Source organism: Paramacrobiotus metropolitanus, unplaced genomic scaffold (assembly GCF_019649055.1).
Source record: "Paramacrobiotus metropolitanus isolate TYO unplaced genomic scaffold, Prichtersi_v1.0 Parri_scaffold0000079, whole genome shotgun sequence".
Lineage (NCBI taxonomy): Eukaryota > Metazoa > Tardigrada > Eutardigrada > Parachela > Macrobiotidae > Paramacrobiotus > Paramacrobiotus metropolitanus.
In genome coordinates this window covers 173,708-194,592 of record NW_026570299.1, presented here as the reverse complement: position 1 = coordinate 194,592, position 20,885 = coordinate 173,708, and the positions used below count along the sequence as shown (strand labels likewise).

At 42.4% G+C, this 20,885-nt stretch overlaps 1 protein-coding gene, 1 long non-coding RNA gene and 1 other non-coding gene across 4 annotated transcripts; 1 reads left to right on the top strand and 2 right to left on the bottom strand.

Moving 5' to 3' along the window:
- Positions 1-8,672: 8,672 nt before the first annotated feature.
- Positions 8,673-8,745, bottom strand: Trnat-agu (transfer RNA threonine (anticodon AGU)). Its single transcript has one exon. It is a non-coding gene; the product is annotated as a tRNA-Thr (tRNA).
- A 603-nt stretch (positions 8,746-9,348) lies between these two features.
- Positions 9,349-11,156, top strand: LOC129595557 (uncharacterized). 2 transcript variants are annotated; one of them, XR_008691330.1, is made up of 3 exons: positions 9,349-10,073; positions 10,172-10,539; positions 10,887-11,156. It is a non-coding gene; the product is annotated as an uncharacterized LOC129595557 (long non-coding RNA). The 2 variants fall into 2 exon arrangements; XR_008691329.1 differs by having other exon boundaries at positions 10,172-10,668.
- A 3,779-nt stretch (positions 11,157-14,935) lies between these two features.
- Positions 14,936-15,903, bottom strand: LOC129595518 (U-scoloptoxin(01)-Er1a-like). Its single transcript, XM_055492560.1, has 2 exons — positions 15,498-15,903; positions 14,936-15,241 (listed from the first exon to the last, which is right to left on the bottom strand). The coding sequence occupies exons 1-2, from the start codon at positions 15,839-15,841 to the stop codon at positions 15,040-15,042; spliced, it is 546 nt and encodes a 181-aa protein (XP_055348535.1). The 5' UTR covers positions 15,842-15,903; the 3' UTR covers positions 14,936-15,039.
- Positions 15,904-20,885: the final 4,982 nt, after the last annotated feature.

Genomic DNA, 20,885 nt, shown 5'->3' with positions numbered 1-20,885 from the left:
AAATTCAGCCGCGCTATATCGCGCTATATAATTCCAATCTCCAGGTACGGTCATGTACTTTGGACCGGCAGTTCTACACAGCGTATTCAATCCGCCTCACAGGCCCGGAATTTTGTCGATGAGCGTCGTTTATTACACTCCGCACACCACAAACTGTCTTACCCAAGGTCGTGCCGCTCTCCCAGTCACCGATGATGCCATGCGCTGTCACGGGCTTGATAAACGCCGAACTGCACTGGATCCCATCATACACGTTGACATGATAATTAACGTTCGTTAAATATGGCAGCACAGGCGAATGGTATCCGATAGTCTGCTTTTCTGAAGGATCGTACTCGAGCACATACAAAACTAAGCGTTATTTATTACGTCGAAAAGGAAAAAAAATTAGTGTCATTCACATTACCATTATTGTAATAAAAGTTGGGTAGAAGCGCTCCATGCGAATATCGGTACCACGCGCCTGTGCTCACAGAAGATTTAGCATTTTCCAGCAGCCATCGCGCCGCACAAAGCGGTAGTCACGGTTGCTAAGCAGCCTGCTAACCAGGACATTACTTAACTTTTAGACTGTAAGTAAGCTGAACAGTGAACACTCGCAACTTCCCATGTCGCAAAAACGATAAGCGCATCCTTCATAAAATATTGTAATGTTGAAGTGGATATTGACTGTTGCCCATATGTCCGAAAAGCAAGTACAGTGCAGGTACACTTTAGCACACTGTATCAGTTACACTGTACAAGCAAACTCACTGTAGTTTTCAAAATCTTAACACGACCGCTGGAGCTTCTTAAATATCGACTGAAGCGAACTAAGGTAAATTCTCATTGGCATCTCTAGCCGGAACAATATTTACGAAAATACTTTTATTCAGATGATCAGTTTACAAAAATGATGGAAGCGTAGCTATTTCCATGGGCTAGGTAAGAGCCTCATACTCACAATTCTCCTTATACCGATAAAATTCATGATCATACTCAAACTGATTGCCACAATCATAATCACACTAGAGCTCAGAATAGCCATAATCATACTGATGCTTACGTTTTCATAATCATACTCATACGTGTTACTAAGTTCGTAGTCTTACAGTTTTAACCGGAAAAGACTCCTTCCGACAGTTATTTTGTGCTCATTCATTATCGTTCAAAACACAATAATTAAAACAGAATTACTGTTGTCAACTACTCCTTTAGCTACTCTACCTTTAATTACTCCTTGGGAATTTTATGCGACTTTGTCGCGGAAGTGACCTTTCATACAATGGCACGACATCACCTCACAATCATCGATCCCGTTCGGTATCTTTAACGGTGAAACAACTTGATGAGATCCAGTATCAGCGCACGAATGGTTATACCGGGTGGCTGAACAAAATGGCCCGTGTTTTTACCGTCGAAACAATTTTTTAGAAGGAGCCGTTTGATAGCGCTGAAGACGGTATCGGATGATTTGGTAATATTCCTTAATCACATAATTTTACGGCAATACTGACTGGTTGTAGGCGTGAGAATTGTGAGTCGAAATAAAGTTGCCAAGCTGTTTACTTGTCCTGGGTTTTGTATAGACCTTAAAAAGTAACGAAACGCAGCGAATAGAAGTATTGTGGTAAAAAATGATAACATCTATTGTATGCAGAGTGCAAAATAACGGACGTATCGTAGTAATCACATAAATACAACCTCTTATATGCGAGGACTAAAGTGATTTAACACCGATACCAAGCGGTAAGCATAACGTCAATGCGAAAACGAATTTGATGCAACCGGCAATTTCGCTTTACTTGCTTACCATAGACCCAGTGTTTAGTACGTTTACAAAGAATCCTTGCTTAAGTTTTACTCGTAACCTTTACTGACAAGTGAGAATGTCAGCGTTAGATACTGCAGTAACTCTAAGAATTACATAATGGTAAATGTCCATAGTATTTCAACATCCACAAACTTGTAACAGTAGAAGTACTACACAAAAATATTGTTTTTGCGTCTGCAGCACTTGCTAATTGTTAACCTTGTTTTCCAGTCAATGACTAATAGCAACTTGCATAGAATACGCAGAATGATAATGGACGTCAGCTGGTTTCCGTTTCGGGCATACACTAGGAATACTCATCGAGGTATTCTTAAATGTTGCTCAATACGGAAACTCTTTCAACCGAAATTAACTGCATACGTAATGAATAGACTTTGTTCTACACCTTGCACTTGAACTAGTAATGCACACTAATGCAAACACCAACTTCCAGATATTGAAAATGGAGAAGGGAAGTTGTGCATGTTAACGTATTTTATGATAGCTTAATAAGAAATGAATAACGCGTTGACGCCCAACTTTCTGAAAAGCAAGCTGGCTTTTTGTAAACGATCTGAAACCAATAAAAGTTATTGCCGAAGTAAAAGTACAGTACCTCGCCATTTTCCAAACGAAAATGAAAGCGAAGACAAAACTAACGAAGCGAAAATGAATACTGTGGTTTCTAAACGAAAAATGTAGCATTTTATGTTTGAGAAAAAACCACACTTCTGACATCACACACACCGAAGGAACACCACGAAATTTTATGGAATGCAATCAGCCGAGAATTGACCGCATCTGAACCGGGATCTTCACATCGCGATATGTTCGTAATGTTATCCCTATAATTCAGCAAGCGCCAGCCACAAAAACTCCCTCAAAACAACGGCTCTAACGCGTCCACGTCCCGCCGACTGGTAAGGCTGAAAACCATTCATGCGCAATTGCGAACACGGAAGTCTGATGCTCGCATTTGCATTCAGAATTCAGAATATTTATGAGCGGTTACTCTGATTGTATAAAATATTTTATCCGGAATATTCGTCTCTCCGAGGAAAGATCCCGAGACATTGTCGGATATACACAGCACAACTGCCGCACCGATCCGAACGAATCGTTGGGATGCTGCCTCGCCTACGACCTGAGATCCCAAGTTTACGTTTTTCTTAAGAAATTTGCGCAGACGTCTCAATAAAATTTCCGAATTCGTACGCAGACGTACTTGTTGATTCTGCTTTGCATGTACTAAACTGAGCACTAGGTTCTGCTCCAACATGCATAATAAACGTTCGTTCCCACTGTGAAAGCAGTGGTGCTAAATCTATAGCGTACAGCGTACATTTTGACGCGGGCGTTTGGGTGTATGAGCTCCAGCGAAGCAGTGGAAAGTGCTCCAAAAGTATTCATTCGTGTTCACGCTTTGGACATGCGAAGCCCTAGCGATTTACGTTGTAAAACGGCTTGCCAAAGGTTATCATGTGTAACAGCGACTTGACGACTGTGATAGCCTTCGGCTTTTCATAGCGGTATTCAGTTCGTCCACATCGGCTGAATGACATTTCAAACGGTCAAGGCTTCCGTACAGCACCAACGAATTTAATTATAACGGATATGAAAAAGAGTTGGCTGGTGTATGCGGCGAAAATCGCGGTAACGGCTTCGGCTGATCCACAAGCGATGCCACAAATCCGTTTTGCGCAACTGGCTCTTAATGGCCGCATCTACGCTATCCGTGGTTGCAGCCACAAAAGGACGGCGATGACCAAAGTGATGGAATTTTACGACCCGCAGAGAAACGGTTGGAAATCTGGCTGGACTAGCATCTGCAATTACTGAATTTGCCAGTTGCGGTCACCACTGTTCGTGTTCGAGGAAATGTCACAACCAGGAGAAGAGCCTGTGGATGCTGTCCGCACAAATGGCACCAAAGCGTGCTTACGAAAAGCAACAGGTTCTGAGTAATATTTAAAATAAATACCGCTTGTGCGGTGTGCCGGGTTTCAAGTTGGGAAAGCAATCGTTGTGGAAAGGCGTGAAAGTCCGAGCATGTCGCGGATCCTGAGACGCCAGTGTCCTGTTGTGTAACTGTGAGTGTCAGCAGCAGATCGGGCCTGCCGAGTCACATAGCAAGTGTCAGGGGTCAGCGGAACAACAGCTACCTATCTACCGTTAGCGCTAATTCTAGGAATAAAACCGAAAAACAAAATCAGAAAGATTACCATGCGCGCGGTCCCGAATTTCTGTTGTTCGTTCCGGGATTCTTTGTCCACATTGTTCGAATTATTTACCTTGATACTTTATTACGCATTGATGTACTGTATAAGCACGTACCGGGAAGCCGCAGAACATTTCTCAGCAAATTTCAGTGGATGTATACCTCAGTGGAATAGACGGGATATAGGTCACCGTCATGCCACGCGATATTCGCGTGTAAAAACTCGGAAAACCTGGCCAGTTAAGGCTTTAGAGGCCGTTACTCCATTGATCAGCTGCTCATGAAAATGTCGCCTAGAATGACGAAAAGTATCTTCCTGTTGACAAAAAAAGAGGTAGGTTGCGTACACTATTTCCATCTTGTTTTTTTTATCTTGAGAAAGAGAAACTTGCTGCGACAATACCAGCATGATAGTAACAGAATTAATTTTCCGACGATATTCCTCAACTGGACACCATGACAATCGGCAAAACATACGAAACGCGCCAATAATTTTTGAAATTTAAAACAAGGTGCTTTGACGGGGGAAACTTGTTTTACCGTGGCAGTATGGATCCGGTCAACGTTGTGCATCGACGCAAGGCTCTCAGCGGGTCTGAGGAAATGGTTTCTGGTTTGGGACGACAATGCAGAGGCACAAGACTAGCTCTAACAAGGAAGCACTGTACCTGTACATATGCTACCTAAGGCTGGACACCGCCAGAATATCTTAATTTGACCGTGCTACGCTGCTTCAAATGTAATAAATATGGAGTGGAGACGTGAGACGCGGGCAATATAAAAGTGCGTGTCTTGCCGATAATTATGTACGACGTACATACTGGTACGTACTACTACATAAGTATATGCAGTTCCAGAACTAAGTAGCTAACAATTAAAAAACAGATACGTAAAATAATTATTATTCAGTGTAGTGATTGTAGTTGTACACTGTCTGAAAACTGTATAGTATAAAAACTTTCTCTCTATCGTATTGGAAATGCACCAGTAATTTTATGTTTAGTACCAGCAGATTTCATATTATGACGGGTTCAAGCTGCCCTCCGGTACCGGAACCACCGGAAGCCGTGATCTGGGTATTCAGTATTCCCCTCACTCGAAAATCTCCATGACCTGAAGGGTGAATGAATACCCGTCTTTCGAAGAATTCGAGAAAGACCTAAGACATACCAGAACGCCACTTTCCAAACATTCATAATACGACGGTCCGAGAAGTTTCGAGAAGGGACACGCCTTTCCTGGTCAACAAAAAAGATATTTTACGATTGTGTACACCATAGAGAATACGAAAAGAAGGGCGTTGGAGCTCGGGAGTTTACTCACAGCCGACGACACCACTGCCCAGCTGGCGTCAGGCTACTTTGACCTTCGCGGCCACGTCCTACGAATATTTGAACAGGAAATGGGCCATAACTATCCACTAACAGAAAAAAGGTGGAAAAATCCACCGGAAAATCGCCGCCTTAGCCATGTTCAAGCAGAGAAGACGGCACATTTGCAGAAATCTTTCATCCCTCACAGGGCAATTCAACGGCAAATAGCTAAAAAGACCGGCAAAGCTTACAGTCCAGGACATACAAAACGTCCGCAACAAAGCGGAAAAAGTGAATCGTGGTGGAAGTGCCGATGAGGGAATGATTAATCACGTTTTAAACGAAATATGTGTAAAAGATCCGAACATTTTCAGGAACGTGGTGCTGTCTGGCACCGGAAAGGTCAGTATTATTACTGTGGTGTATTGACATAGCAGCCATGATTGCAATGTTGTTCATTTGTTAATAAATTAGTATTATTAATAAAACAGTTGCTCAATGAGTAAAAAGGCTGTAAGCAACTTAAGAGGTACGTCAGAGTGTCCACAACTAATGTTCCACTAACGTTGCAAAAATTTGATCGCGCCACGATGCGCTGGATCCCATGGAAGAAAAGATTCACCAGTTCTATTAGCCTTGCGGGCCACCGTTCGACGATAGCCCACAGAGTGTTGCTCAACAGCTTAGAAACGCGCCCATTTGAAGCTTTGTGAAAGGCGGTCACGCCACGTACGGGATCCAAGCCTGAGAGTGTCAGAGAGTCTGAAAGCGACGAAGTTGCTCGACACCATCTATCTGAAAGTGATCTCAAGCACACCGGAAGGTCCGAATTCTTCCATATGGTGCAAGCACCAGACGAAGGACTCACTAGTGGAATCTGCCAACCGTTTACGGGATAAGACTTTGAACTACGACTTCGCATCTGCGGTCGTGACGAAATTCGCATCGCAGCCTTCACGGGAGGAGCGAAACAGGAAGAAACTCAGCAATCCAAGACCAAAAATTCTTTCTTTATTTTGTATAATATGTGCAAAACAGCATAAATTGTCTGTGCAACAGGTCGTATAAAAACCTGCAGTCCATCCGGAAGAAACACAGAATGTCCAAGTTAGGCATTATGTGGTTCTATGGGGATTAAACCGATTGCTTTCTTCCGCATAACTGGAGCGCGGACCAGGGCGTAAACAATACAACTACGGCATCGACATCGACATCGGATGCATAATGGAAATTCATACCATCGTGCAAGTTTGCAACCATCCAAAGAGAAAAACCACGGACGCACTGATCTTTTACAGCTAACATACAGTAATTGTACTTGTATCTATCCTGATGCACTTATCCTGCAAATATCCTGCAGACTTGGCCGAATGCTATAAAAAAGTGGCTGTTGCATGGTTAGGGTTTGACCAGACAAAATTACGAATGTACGGATGTGTACGCATGGCGAAAACATATGGCACAATTCAGGGCACTCAAGCCGGCGACCGGTGTGATCAGAAAGTTCCTAGTGATTCTCGATTTATAGGTATTTTAGATTTTCTTTATACTCTGTAAGCTTCAGTCATGCATTACGCAGCAAAACGAAACGAACGATTAACGGGCAAACGATCCTCAGTAAACTGGTACATATAAGTCCTTCGCGAGCTAAGTAGTCGGTCTCCGGATTTGCGCAACATTTTTCGATAAAACAAAAGAAAATCAACCGAGCAAAGGGATGTAGAACGGCAGATTAACGAAATGAATGCCGTTAATCACCCTGGCATTACTTAAACCAGCTATTCTCATCACCTTTTACCACGTTTTGACTACTTCAGTATTCGCTGCGTGTCTTCGCAGTATTTTCCCCAGACGACACCTCAAGGGCTTGATTAACAAGATATCGTGCACCACAGCTTGTAAAACTTACTTTCAACAGGGACCACCAACATGCAGAAACCGTCTACAGTGAAAAGTCAGCGGTTTACTGACCGCTTTCTGAAACGGAAGATGGATGGACCAGGACCCCATAACGAAGGTCGAAGGCCCACATCAGTCAACAGTCAACACGTCCAGCTCAGTTCAACTTCAGTCCAGCTTCAGTTCTTCCAGGCACATTGAAATTCAAATAATTAAACCATACCTGCGAATTGCGATATCAGCGAGTTGTAACGACAACAAACGTGCAAACGCGCTAACATATACTGCAATAACCATTATCCTAATCGGGTATAACGTGTGGTCTGTGACCGGTGTAAATGCTGGCGAGAAAGAGATCGCAGGCTGAATACGTGAAACTAATAAGCAGAATAATAATATTATATTTAAGGAAGTATAGCTGGTATCCCTTTTGTCAGACTAAGCAAGGCAATTTGGTTACCACGGAAACCACAGACCCTGCTACGTTGGTCATACTTCTAACTGTGTTGCGTGGTCGTAATAAATAGCCATTGATATTACTGTATTCTGCGCGTACGGTAATACGGTACATGAAAATTAATATTATGGCATTAGTCACTTTATGAGCTTGAGCTGAAGAAAAATTTCAGCGTAAGTGCAACTGTACAACGTAGCTACGCAGTGCATTACTACGCTACGCTGCGGCACTATGTACTATGTACTATTATGTACTCATTCCTTCGGAACAGCCTATGTGCGTATTATGGCGGCGCCAAAATAAATTTATTTAATACTAGTTTAAACAAATAACATAAAGAAACAAATTTTCTTGAAACAATATTGATCGCAGTTGCAGACTTGCTTATGCCATTGTCTGTTAGTACAAATAGTATTTAAGAAACTTAATAATTATGTTTGTTTATTTTTGTATTTAACTACAAAAATGCACATTTGCGCGCGTTGGCAGACCGGAGCGCAGCATTTGTTTAAGCAAATTTTGGCATCGAAGTTTTGCACCGAAATTTTGGCATCGTGGTGTCCTGCTTGACCTATGGCCAGAAAAATTCCACAAAAAAACTTTTTTCTTAACTGGATTTTCTGGGTCGAGGAATTCCAGTTTTCAAACTGGTATTCCCACACCTTCTGGTACCCGGCTTTGGAAGGTTAAGAATGCATTTGTAAAATGCATAGCAACAAAACCACATCGGTTTATTCTTTGTCAAATGTCAAAGTTAAGTATATGTTTAGTTGTATAGAGGTACAGTGCGCATCGATTTCCGGCGCACCGCTGATCGATCGCGGTCATATCATCAAGTATATTCACGAACTGGCTATTGTACAATATATAGAGCCTATCCAGCAGAACGCCGCACAAATAAAAACGGTAAAAACAACGCACGAGCTGGAAAGGGGCTGCGCGACGGTTGGGTGTTTCATTTAGAAAAAAAGAACCAGGGCTTTACGCTAAAAAAGCCACCAATGGGACTCGAACCCATGATCTTCTGCTTACTAGGCAGACGCTTTACCAACTAAGCCATGGCGGCTTCGCTCTTGGTGTTTACTTTATCAAATGCCCAACGAACGGACGCACTCATAATTAAAAATCACTTCACACAGCGCTCGGCTTTGCCAGCTTTTCATACCGGTTATAAATTATTACGAATGATTAGATAATAGAGTGGCATTTAGAAATCGGCAGTATGATATGCGGAATGCGCCGTTGTTTGAAATATTACGGAGTTGTTTGAAATATAATAAGCAATTAAATATTTTCCCTTGTTTTGGAAAGATTGCGCTTGCTTAATTATAGTATTATATATCTGCACAGTATTATGATATTTTGTATTGCCTGCTTAGTATAATAGTATTACAGTATTATTTTTGTCGATATATACAGCACGATTTCTGACAGATTGCCTGATACGGTAAACTAAATCAGAAAAGACAACGATGATATCTCTTTTTCGACGGTGCATATTGTAACTTTTTACTGATTTGTGTAAGATCAACTACACGAACTATAAAAGATAGTACGATACTCTGCTCCGCTGATATTAATCGCTGCAAATGGTACATCAGCGGAACTTCCCATACACGATATAAACAGATGGACATCGCGTACAGCATGCCGCTAAAAGGGCCTAAATCGTGGCAATAGCGTCCACCGTTTTTCAACTATAAAATTAGTGTACCCCTAGAATTTAGAGCAAAAACAATTATTTCAACCCGCAAAATACCGTTCTTTATTTTCCCGTCTGTCTTTACCACGTTCAGAAATGCTGCGTACTGTCGCATATTTTATGATTGTACTGCTGATGCTGCTGGTACTGTGCAATGCGGCCGACCCCACCGGCACCTGCCTGATGAAGGGCGCCGCCTGCCGACCGGATGGCAGTGACGGGGGATTCTGCTGCCGCGGCATCTGTATGGCCGATGTCGACACCGGACGCGGTTTCTGTACTCAATAGGCGTCGTTATCTTTGAGGAAAATACCGGCAAACTCCTTGTATACGTATATTAAAAGGCTGTAGCATTAATAATTCCGACGATTGAATTTCGATTTTTGTTAAGTGTCTACTTATGTACTGCACATACACTTGTACCCACCTGTGTTTAGCGGTTTCTGCGGCCTTTTCTAATAATCAATGCTTATGTATCTGTACCATAAACAGATGCGCAAGTTTTTTTTTGTAATTATGTGCTAAGGTGTTACGTAATGGAGTTCTAATAATACTGATGCATTTACTGCATTTCTGATCAGATTACGGAATTGAATAAATCATGTAAGATGTCATTTCTAGATATAACGGTTTTTATTTTCCAGGTAATTGTCTCCACCAGCGTTCGGTTTTAAGGCGTCTGTCAAATGAAAGTAAATGTCGTAAAAAACTAAAACTTAATATGCTCTTGACAAGAAAATATGGGCAATTGCAGGAAGTGTACAAAGTAGTTTATACTGTACATTTATAGATCGGCAAGACAAAGATACTCACGCTCGTTATAAGTCAGTGGACGGGTGAGCAAAGTATACTCAGCGCGCACCGGTCCCCACTCAAGTTCATTAACGCCGAATATTATGCAATCCATAACGGTGTACACAGAAAATCATCAACAACGACTGACACAATTGTAACCAGCGCTAACATTGGCTACAGTCCTTCTCCACGGCACGTGGACACCACTTAACCCCCTCCGAGCGTTGAATAAGTTCATTGCTCAAAATTACACAGGGAATCGTAACCGGCACAAAAGCCAGTTTACACTAAAATTATCGTCATTTGCATGCATGTGGAGATATACATGCATATTGTTGGTTGAACGATACCGCGTTGGAAAAGGTACATAGAGCAGTCACTGTGTACAAAATTCAGTTTTGTCTTATAATCTACATCTGTGTTTTTATCGGCCGGTGCGGATCTGGCGCGTTTTGTTACACTAAACTAACCGGCACAATGGATTTAACGGAAGTATGAAATTCTGGAACTATTTCAGGAATTATCATTCTCATTTTTTTATCGCATTGTGTTTTATTTATTTCTATTTATTTCTTTTTTTATTTATTCACAAGTTTATTTTTTTATATACATATTTTTGCTTGTCCTGTTTATTTTCATTTATTTTTATTTGTTTATATTGTAATTCTTTTATTTTATTCGAATATATACGGCGCTGTTTTGTTATTTAGGGACTGCATTCCTTCTTCATGGTTCTGTTATCTCTGACTGGTATATCGCATACCCAACAGATCTCTCTGCACACGCAGTCCCTAATGCAGCTCCTGCGCCAGGAACGCCCTGGTCCGCGCAACCAGTCGCACGGGATGATGGGCAGTCCCAGCGACACCGTATATTACATTCCGCCCAAGCGCAATCAGCGCCAGTCACCCCGTTTATATGACCTACACTTTGCGGCTTACACGGCATACGACGGGGAGCTTTCCGGGGCGCCTTATGGGCTTGAAATTCTTCTTTTCGGGAGAAGCCGAGAATTCTTCTTTTCGGGTTTTTTATTAATCCGGATCGACATCTTTGGTTTTCGCAACTAGCAACCGCATTTTTCTGCTTTCACGCGTAAAGGTACAAATCATTATAAAGTCCACTCAGCTCAGAGGTGAAAGACCTGGCACTGCACCTTGGTGTCGGTGTAGAATCCCGGCTGCCTCTTGCTGGCGCAGCTGATGCCCGTCTGCGGAATGGCGTTGTAGGTCGGATACTGATTGGCGTTGCGGTTGGCTAAGATGGCCTGCACTTCCGCCACGTTCAGCGCCCACAGGTCCCACAGTTCCGTCGAATTCCCTTTTTGCCGCCCGCTGCAGCTGTCTTAGGGGCGGCACGGGGCGCGGCAGGTTGCGCCGCCTGAATTTGAGGGGCTCCAACGCCGCGCGGGACGTAATCATTGGGGGGCGTGTCGAAGAGGGGCTGGTCGGTGTATAGACGGGAGTTGGCAAAGTTTTCGTACGACGAAAACCTGAAGCGACAAAATTTGTACAGTATGTAATTTAATAACATAATTTATGACTTATGTTACAATGTTACTTTATAACGGTTTAGGTCTTCCTTTTTTTTGCGGTTAGTGCTCATAAAAAGTTCAGTCTTACTTTTCTGGAAGCAAAACTACGTATAAGAAACTGATAACAAAAAAAATGAAAAATTAAAATTTTAATTTAGCGATAATTTCCAAGCAGTAAATCTTTGTTAAAGAACATATATTAATATAAATTAATTAGTGATAATCAACACCAGCGGCAGAATATGAAGCAAGACAATCTCGAATTGTCCCCACAGCTTTTGCCCAAGATAATTGATATGACAGCCCAACCGCAAATCAATAGCGTAATACAGCATATCTGCAATACAACCGGGGAGGCGATTACGTGGACAACCGCCACCGCGATGGCACAGGTTAGCAGCGCCACTTTCTTACTGTGATACTGTTTGTACGAGTGCGGATATGCCACCGCCCACAGGCGGTTGAGACAGATGTTGACGTGCAGAACGATCTGGGATGCGCCGACGCTGTTGAAGTAGTTGTGGATGTTGCATATGGCCCGCCCCATCCACCAGGGTCCGTACAGGTTGTTTAGGAGTTCCGTTAAAGGGACGAAATTGACGTAAATGATGTTGATGGCCAGGAGAACGATCAGGTAGACCGTGAAAGGCGTCATACGCGATGGAATGCGCAGGAACTCGATGAGCACCAGGATGTTGGATAAGCAGAGATAAACCGATGACCAACACCTGTCCGCCGATCAGTGGCGTCCATGTCAAAGCCGGCTTAGCGTCGAGGAGCGAATCCTTCGCTGATATTGGGCTAGTGCTGTTCATATTAAACTGTATACCGGATGAACGATTTTAAAAAGGTCAACTTCCTACGGCAGACTGACTCTGTGCCTCAGGTTTTATTGCCGTCCCGATTCCCTGTCTGCAATATCTTTGAGCTATAATTATCGCCACGATGAAGAGAAGGCGCATCGATTAAGTATTCGTTAAAATTGAAAATATGCATGTCAAAATAATCATGTGCAGAGATTTGGCTAATAAGCGTCATGTAGACGCATGCTCTTTCACTAGTTGAATAATTATCTAAACTAGACAAAAACCTTGTAAAAACGTGTCTATCAAAGGAAGGATAATGATGAAACTTGTGGCACCTTTGCGAATGGCGCAGACGATCGATATGGCACCTATCATCTTCCCTTAAAATCATGCAAGTTTGCTGATGGAAATGTTTGCTGATGAGCTTTTTCTCTGCTCACGTGATATACAATATCTTGTTGTTTACATAACAGTAATACGATCGGTTTTCTGCATCCAAGCATGGCCTGCCCATTGTAAAAAGATTATTTGGACAGTTACGGAAAGATCAGCTTATACGAAACCAAGGAATTCTCCAGAAAACGGTGTTACCCATGAAGGCAGAAGGCTTTATTTACATTCGACGACGGTTATCCGTTACTTTTGCCGCAAACTGCACGAATAATAAATGCATTAAAATCGCATTCCTTGCATCAGATACGGAAGAAAATACCGTTCAATTTTCTCCGCTTCGTAGCCTTCCGAGCGCTCACCGCTGCCCTTGGCGCCACCTCCAGAGTACGACGTAACAACTGCGAAAAGGACGAGGCAGACGACTGGTTAACTGGTGGTTTCGCTGCCGGTTGAAAGGTCCCTACTGGTTGTCCAGGCGTCCAACCAATGGTTCGCGGTCGAAATTTAAACCAGGATTAGGTCGTCTTTTCTCCAGCTGCCTCCGCAAGACGGAGCGTGGACGGTAAGCCATGAATGGTGGACGGTGGCATCGAACTACTCGTATTCGCCAAAATCTAAAACATGCAGTCAATCGTTACTACTGCATCACATAAGCATTTAGATGCTGGCGCTACTGGGCTTTATATTTGAAATGGATATTTCTGGCGATTTGATGTCATTGTGCACGTCATTGTGCACAATGTAGTCGTAATGTTTTTCGTTGTGCAGTTTCAACGTCTTCTTCGTTCAACCTTTTTTTATCGACGTTCATAGTAAATGCGGATTATAGCGTGGTAAACACGTGTGCTCATATCTTTTTGACCTGCACATCTACGATCGGAAGTTAGAAGTATTCAGCACAATTGCTTACCCAGCTTTTGATACAGTTCCGGAGTAACCGGCATCTTGTAATCAGTGATGATTTTCAGAGCTTTACGTTGTTGTCCGGCTAGCTTGTCGCGCTCAGTCGTTGACGCTGCAATTGCAAGCTTGTATTAAAATTAATTAGTCTGTTTGTGTACCGGATTACGCGTTTCGTTTGTTCCGCTTATGTGTTCTAATTTGGTTATGTTTGTGTCATTTAGGAAAACGACATTCAACGCACTCGTAATGCCCTCCAGTTTTAGGCCGCCGCCTTAGCCGATCTTTTAAATAAGAAAAGAACTACACTGTTAAGGAAAAATCAATAAAATGCCTATAAGTAGGCAGTAGAAAAAGAATGTTACCCAGAATCAGCTACATATTAGGCGATGAATTATGACGGCGTCACGACGCTGCACGTGCAGCTCGTGATTTTTTTCTATAGCGAATGCGCATGCCGCTTCCTAGATGGGGCTTCTTCCCGTCACCAGGGAATAGGGATTGTTGTTGCGTGAGTAATTCTAAAGCGGCCTGAAGGTGGGTCAACGCTGGTCTATCCCAAGCGGTCAAACAAACAACATAATTCACGGCATGCTTAATGACAAGTGCATACAAGAAACAGAGCAAGGTTTGGTGCAAGCAGGACGATCAATATGCAAGCGAATGCATGACAGAATTCAAGAAATTTAGGAGAAGGAAAACTAACCGGTAAAGCAGACAGGAACTTCTAATGCCATGCATCATAACTCGTGGTCTTACAGGTGATACCAATACTACCGCTACAATACTGCGGGAAATTTGCGTTTATTTTTTTGCACACTGTACAGTGTACATCGTTATGTAAAGATCTCTTCTATCTGTAGAAACGCTTGCGCCTACATTTGTAGCAGCTGAAGTACGTGCATAATGCAAGTACCTCAACCGTATTTAAGGTTTTTGTGGTTTTGATTGAAATCACTGCATTTACGTTATTTATTTATAACAGCCGTTTACACATTTACTCCATAGGATTATGTGCACACGAATTTGGTATAGTGCACCAGCTCAATTTCCTTAGATTATCAAATATTAGTCTTTTTTTGGATTTGCTTGAGCGATTTGATTGTAGTACTAATATTACAAAGAATTTTGTTCGCGTCTGATTTTTATTTAATCGCCATTGAGACCATTGGTTATTCGTAATTAGCAATCGCCTCCTTCTTCATTCAGACATAAGAAACGTACAAATCACTACGTAGCCCATCCCTTCTTGCCGCCCGCAGCAGCTTTCTTGGGCGCGGCACGGGAGGGGGCGGCACGGGGCGCGGCAGGTTGCGCCGCCAGAATCTGGGGGGCTCCCACACCGGGCGGGACATAGTCATTTGGGGGCGTGTCGAAGAGGGGCTGGTCAGTGTACAGGCGAGAGTTGGCGAAGTTTTCGTACGAAGCAAACCTGCCAGAGACAAAAGTTTGTATGAATGAAATGACATATACTAATTTAAATAAAATAATTATTCTAGCTTTATTTTATAACAGCTTTGGAATGTTAATATTTACGGTACAAACGTTAGTATACAGTTAAATGCGTTATGTTCCTTTAAAGCAAAAGTAAGTACATGTAAAAAGCCAATATACAGTGAAAAAAATAAAACTGGATCAATAAATCCAATCAACATAAGTATTTTTTAAAATAATATCTTTCGGCTTACTTTTGGCAGTCGACATTGAAGAAGTAGTCGCAGATGAGCGTGACTTGGTTGAAGACGGTACTGTTGACGCAGAGGTAGCTGGTCTGGTTGCCGTTGATGTCGCAGCGGTGGAAGACCTGGCACTGCGCCTCGGTGTCGGCGTAGAATCCCGGCTGCTTCTTGCTGGCGCAGCTGAAGCCCGTCTGCGGAATGGCGTTGTACACAGGGTACTGGTTAGCGTCGCGGTTCGCTAAGATGGCCTGCACTTCCGCCGCGTTCAGCGCCGGCTTCAGCAGGTCCCACACGAACTGCTGCTGGGCGGTCGCCATAGCGGCAAGACACACGATCACCACGGCTTTCATCATGGTTGCCGGTCAGAAAATAAATTCCTTTATTACCCAGAATTAATTTTTACAACTTTTGCTACTGCGATGTGAATAACGAGCAGAAGGATTCTTATATTATGTTTTGAGATATGCAGGGGAAGTATTAGAAAGGCCTGCAGCGGCGTATTGTACATAATGGATGAATATATTTTACATATTCATCGGCCGTTGTGATAATGGATTTCTTCGCAAAGGAATTAAGGTGTACTGGTAGTGTGCTGTAATGTGCGACACTGGTGTCGTCGTAATGCGGTTTGGCAGGGGAAATCAGAAGCTATACCGGGTTACTGGCGTGAGTTACAGAGAATATTGGCATAGTAAACCAGTTTCCACTGTCAAAATTATTTATTAGTAATTTGTAAGTAGACATTGAGACAATGATTATTATTCATCCGGATGGTCTAGTTTTTTTATGGTTGCGTCAGGATTTCTTTTTAAAAGTTTTGGCTGTGTAATGGGAAAGCAGGTGTATTAATTAACAAAGCCGGCACCGCTTTCCCAGACATGAAAAGAATGAATTAACATGTTCAAAGTACTGCTAGTTTTCAAGGTGACATACGTAGTAAACTTCCTTCACAACAACGCGCAAGAGAGATGTAGAAATAGGGTTATGTTATACATTGCTTACTGAATATTTATTAAATACAAATATCAAAATATTCTTCAAACACGGATTTGCAGTAGATACCTAACTCGTGAGTCGCGATATCTTTCTGCTTACTGTGCAGACACCAAGCAAAGCACGATCTGGATTTGTGTCATTCTTGTATAATTGCAGGAATTATGCTCCTGCTACTAGCAGAATACCGCTAATAAGCTATGTTAATAATAAGTAATTTGAACTTTTTGATTAGTGTCTATCAGCGCCGGTTTTTTGTAATGTTAATTGGCTATTGCTTGAATAAAAATAACTAGTATCATTAGTAACATTTAATCATGTCTTCCACTGCACCACGTCTTCGTAAAAAATGTATACAGTGTACCTTTTCTCGCAAATTTTATGCCCCCCTTTAACTTAATACCGTTAAAAATAATACCGTTTAAAAATTAAAAATTCCAGTGCAAGTACAACTAATTGTACTTTACAAGTACTAAAAGAATATTCATAACAAAGAACAGACAGATAGACATGGCACTGCTAGACAAACCGGTGCAGAGTGCAGACTGCGATTCGGTAAAAGACAACATTGCACAGTACCTGTATGTGGCAGCTACAACCGGTTTTTAATCATTTGGACTCTACTACGTACTCTATTCGTAGTATATATTATCAGAGTTAAAATACTGCATTCTCATTGATAGTTGTTATATTTGTATGTATTGTACATAATGTATTGTATTCTACTTCAACGTTTTATCAACGTCTAGTTTTAGCTGTGAAGTAGAGTGTCCGCGCTTGCACTTTTCTTTACTATAGTGACTATTGCTTAATAAAACGATTTTCTATTTGTCTCAGTTTCTACGGACATGCTGCCTAATAATTTTACGGTTTCGCCAAACTGGGACAAGTAGAATATTGCGTAAGGATTTCCTCGTGTACAATTATCGTTGTACATATGCAGACAAGACAACTTTATTACTCATAATGTTCGTGGCAGGATCACATCATGTTTTGTGCCATATAGGTCACACTGTGTATTGTACTGTGACGTTATATAATTTAAAATTATCATTGCGTAACATGAGCCTCCGTTCAGAACAGCTCCCGGGGAGCAAACTTAGACCAGTTATTCTCTGTTCTTATTCCTCCCGGTTTACTTTGGCTTGACTTCTTTTTGTAACTATTTTGTTTGTATCTATATTCTAAAATGCAGTACATAATATTACTCTCTGCCTTAATTCTGCTTGTAATCGTCTTTAAAATCAACCGTAATTGCGATTAACTGAGAATATTTGCAGATTTGGTGGTTACAATTCGACGCTACCAAACACCGTCCAGTAGCCTACCGCCCACGCTCTGCCATGCGAAGGCAGTTGGAGAAAGGGCGGCCCAGTCCTGGCCTGAATTTCGACCGCGAACCATTGGCTGCACCGCCGGTGGTGACCTTTCCAGCGGCAGCAAAACCCCCGGCGAACCAGTCGTTTTGTGCCTCGTTATTTTCGCAGCCGCTACGCTCGTACTCAGGAAGCGGTGTCTTCTGTTTCACGTTCGGCGGGATAACTAACGAGTAAAAAATCTCAAAGTGTAACTAATGCTGGCTCGTATCTTCATGAAAGGTATAAGTTTGAGGTACATTCGTAGCAGACTAGCAGCCATGAGTCTATGACCTTTCTGAACGGTTCACGCAGTCTACCCAATGCTCGCGAGCGGCCCGATCCTCGTTGCAGAAAGCCAGCTGCATCCAGTTTTGCTGAATGCGAAAAGTCTTATGACTTGATTCATGTTAGAATCGGTTCTCACAAGTGCGTTATTTTTCTTTTAAGGTTCTCAAATAATTTTGTGTACCATATGATATATCATAATTCATTACGACAGAAGCCTGTGATATCTATTCAAAATTAGGATAAAAGCATCAGGACTCATTCTGAAACATACGGATCTGCCGGCACCGGTATCTGTGGAAAGGTTCCGAGTGCAGCTGTTTTAAAATAAGTAAACAGAACACAGTTCCAAAACACGCACGATTTCGCGGTAGTACCACTTTGGTATTGTACCGCATTTTATAGTAATTTCTGGATTATTCTATGGTCTGTTCAAATATCACGCAGAGGCCGATTGTAATGTGGATATTAAGTGGATAATGTGGATGTGGATGTTGTAATGTGGATGTGGAAATAAATTGCGCGGATGGTTTGCGGCCGATCTGGCTCATCAGCCACGACGGATGATGATGTCAAAGACAACATACCTCAAATTTTTAGCCAATGACATAAAAAGGCACAAAAAAACTGGTAAACAGTGCGATATGCGATCGAAGCGATGGGACGCAAGTACAGTAATACGGAGCCAAAGCTAGAGATTCGATACAGGAAACCGATAGCGAGCCCGGTTTCGATGTGCGTAGTCCGTACTGCATCCTGGTGGCGCGCACCAAACAGTACTGTAACGAAACTGTAACTTCTGTACTGTAACGAAACTAGATACGGTGCTGTATCGTAACGAGATACGCTTTAGAAAGGGGACGAGGCCTAAGTTTTAGTCTAAGGGACATACCAGCACGACTACAACGGCGGCGCCGGATACCAGTTGCGCTACAAAGGGCGCTATGGTCATGGGCACAGGCTCTCCTACCGTCAGTCGTTAGTGTTTTAATAAAGCTTTTCCAACAGCATGCGTTCTAATAGGGAAAGCGTTAGTACCGTATTTTATCAACTAGTGTCTCCGTACAGATACCGTCCCCTTCCACGTCATAAACGCATTGTTAAAATGTTTCCCTGTCACAAAAAACGAAGAACATCTCCTCTGGGAAGCTTGAAAAAAATCGTGGCCCTAGATCATTAATTATCAAACTACGGTAGATACATATAAATTGAATTCCATAGCCTAACATTGTCTTTTGTTTGGTAGAATGCGGGAAATGTGCGTTCCTACGTTCTCTACTCCGGCAACCCTTGAAATCCTGGCCGACACACTAGGAAGTTAGGAACAGCATCATCGCGCTGTCTTTATATTATCGTTGGTCCGCCTCACAGACTTTAACGGTAACAACAGTTCTAACATGAATCTGCTGTATCGTATCTTCTGCAAACTGTGTCGTATCATTCTTAGTCCTGGAAGTGCGGCAGTACGCACCAGGAAGTGAGCTGTCCGTTTCTAGCAGCGTTATTTTACTTTGGTTCTTTTTAAGCATTTCAAGTAATACTGTGAAATTCATTAGGACAGAAGCTGCAGCCAGAATTGTACTCATCCAAATCAAGGATAAAAACAATTAAAACATCGAGAATCATTCTGGAACATCTACCGGCAACGGTGTGGAACGGTTCCGGTGCAGCTCTTTTAAAATAAGTAAAGATTACAGTTCCAAAATACGCACGTTCCAAAGTAGTTCCCAAATACGCGATTTCGCGGTAATACGGTGGTATTGTACTATATTTTATGGTAATTTTTGGATTGTTATATGATCTGTTCAAAACTCACGCGAAGACCGATTGTAATGCGGATATTAATTTTTAGTCCTAAATGAGAGACATATAATTATACACATGTTACAAGTTTTAGCAGCCGATCCCTCTGATATGGGATGTGACAGTTTGTGACACATTCGCTACTTCGTATGTAGCTGGCTGTTCAGAAACAGCGGGAGCGGCTGCTGAAGACGCGGAAGTACGGAAGCGAAACCTCTATTCCGAACTCACTGATCGGCATTTTTTCCAGCCAGGGGCACTCGAAACCATGGGAAGTTGAGGCGAAAGTACCCGCCAGTTCATCAATGAAGTCGGCCGGCGTATCAAAGAACAAACAGGAGACGCGCGCGCTGTTCAGTATTTGTGGCAACGTATAAGTGTGGAAATTCAGCGCGGAAACGCGGCTTCTGTCCTGGGGACGGTCGGGTGTTCTCGAGAGTTAGAAGAGTTATTTTTCTTGTTCTGATTATGGGGTAATCAAAGTTTGATGTAAATGGCACTGGCTTGTACAAGTTGATAATAAAAAAAATTACAAGTACAACCAAGCCGCAAGAAAAAATTACGCCTGGAGACGAGGTAATCAACGGCAAACGGATAATATACGGTAGATGATAATTACTGTGCCGACAGGAAGGATGTATCCGACAAAGTGTTCATTTTCCGAGGGAATTATACTGAGAATACTTGTTTTCCGTCTTGCTGGGTAATGTCAGACGTAATGGTGGGACGCCGACAGTTAGGGCGCAATGGAAACATTTAGCCTTTACGATTCCTACTGTGTACTCGTATTACTTTTCCTATTAAAAATCCTAACACCACCCGTTGACCATTCGCTAAGTAATTCAGTGTAGCGACAGCGCCTAGTGCAGCGGCTGGATTAAGCCACGCACGTTGAGTAAGATTAAGTCTTATTCTTTATTATGTTAATTAAATTCAAATTATGTTAATTAAATCCAAT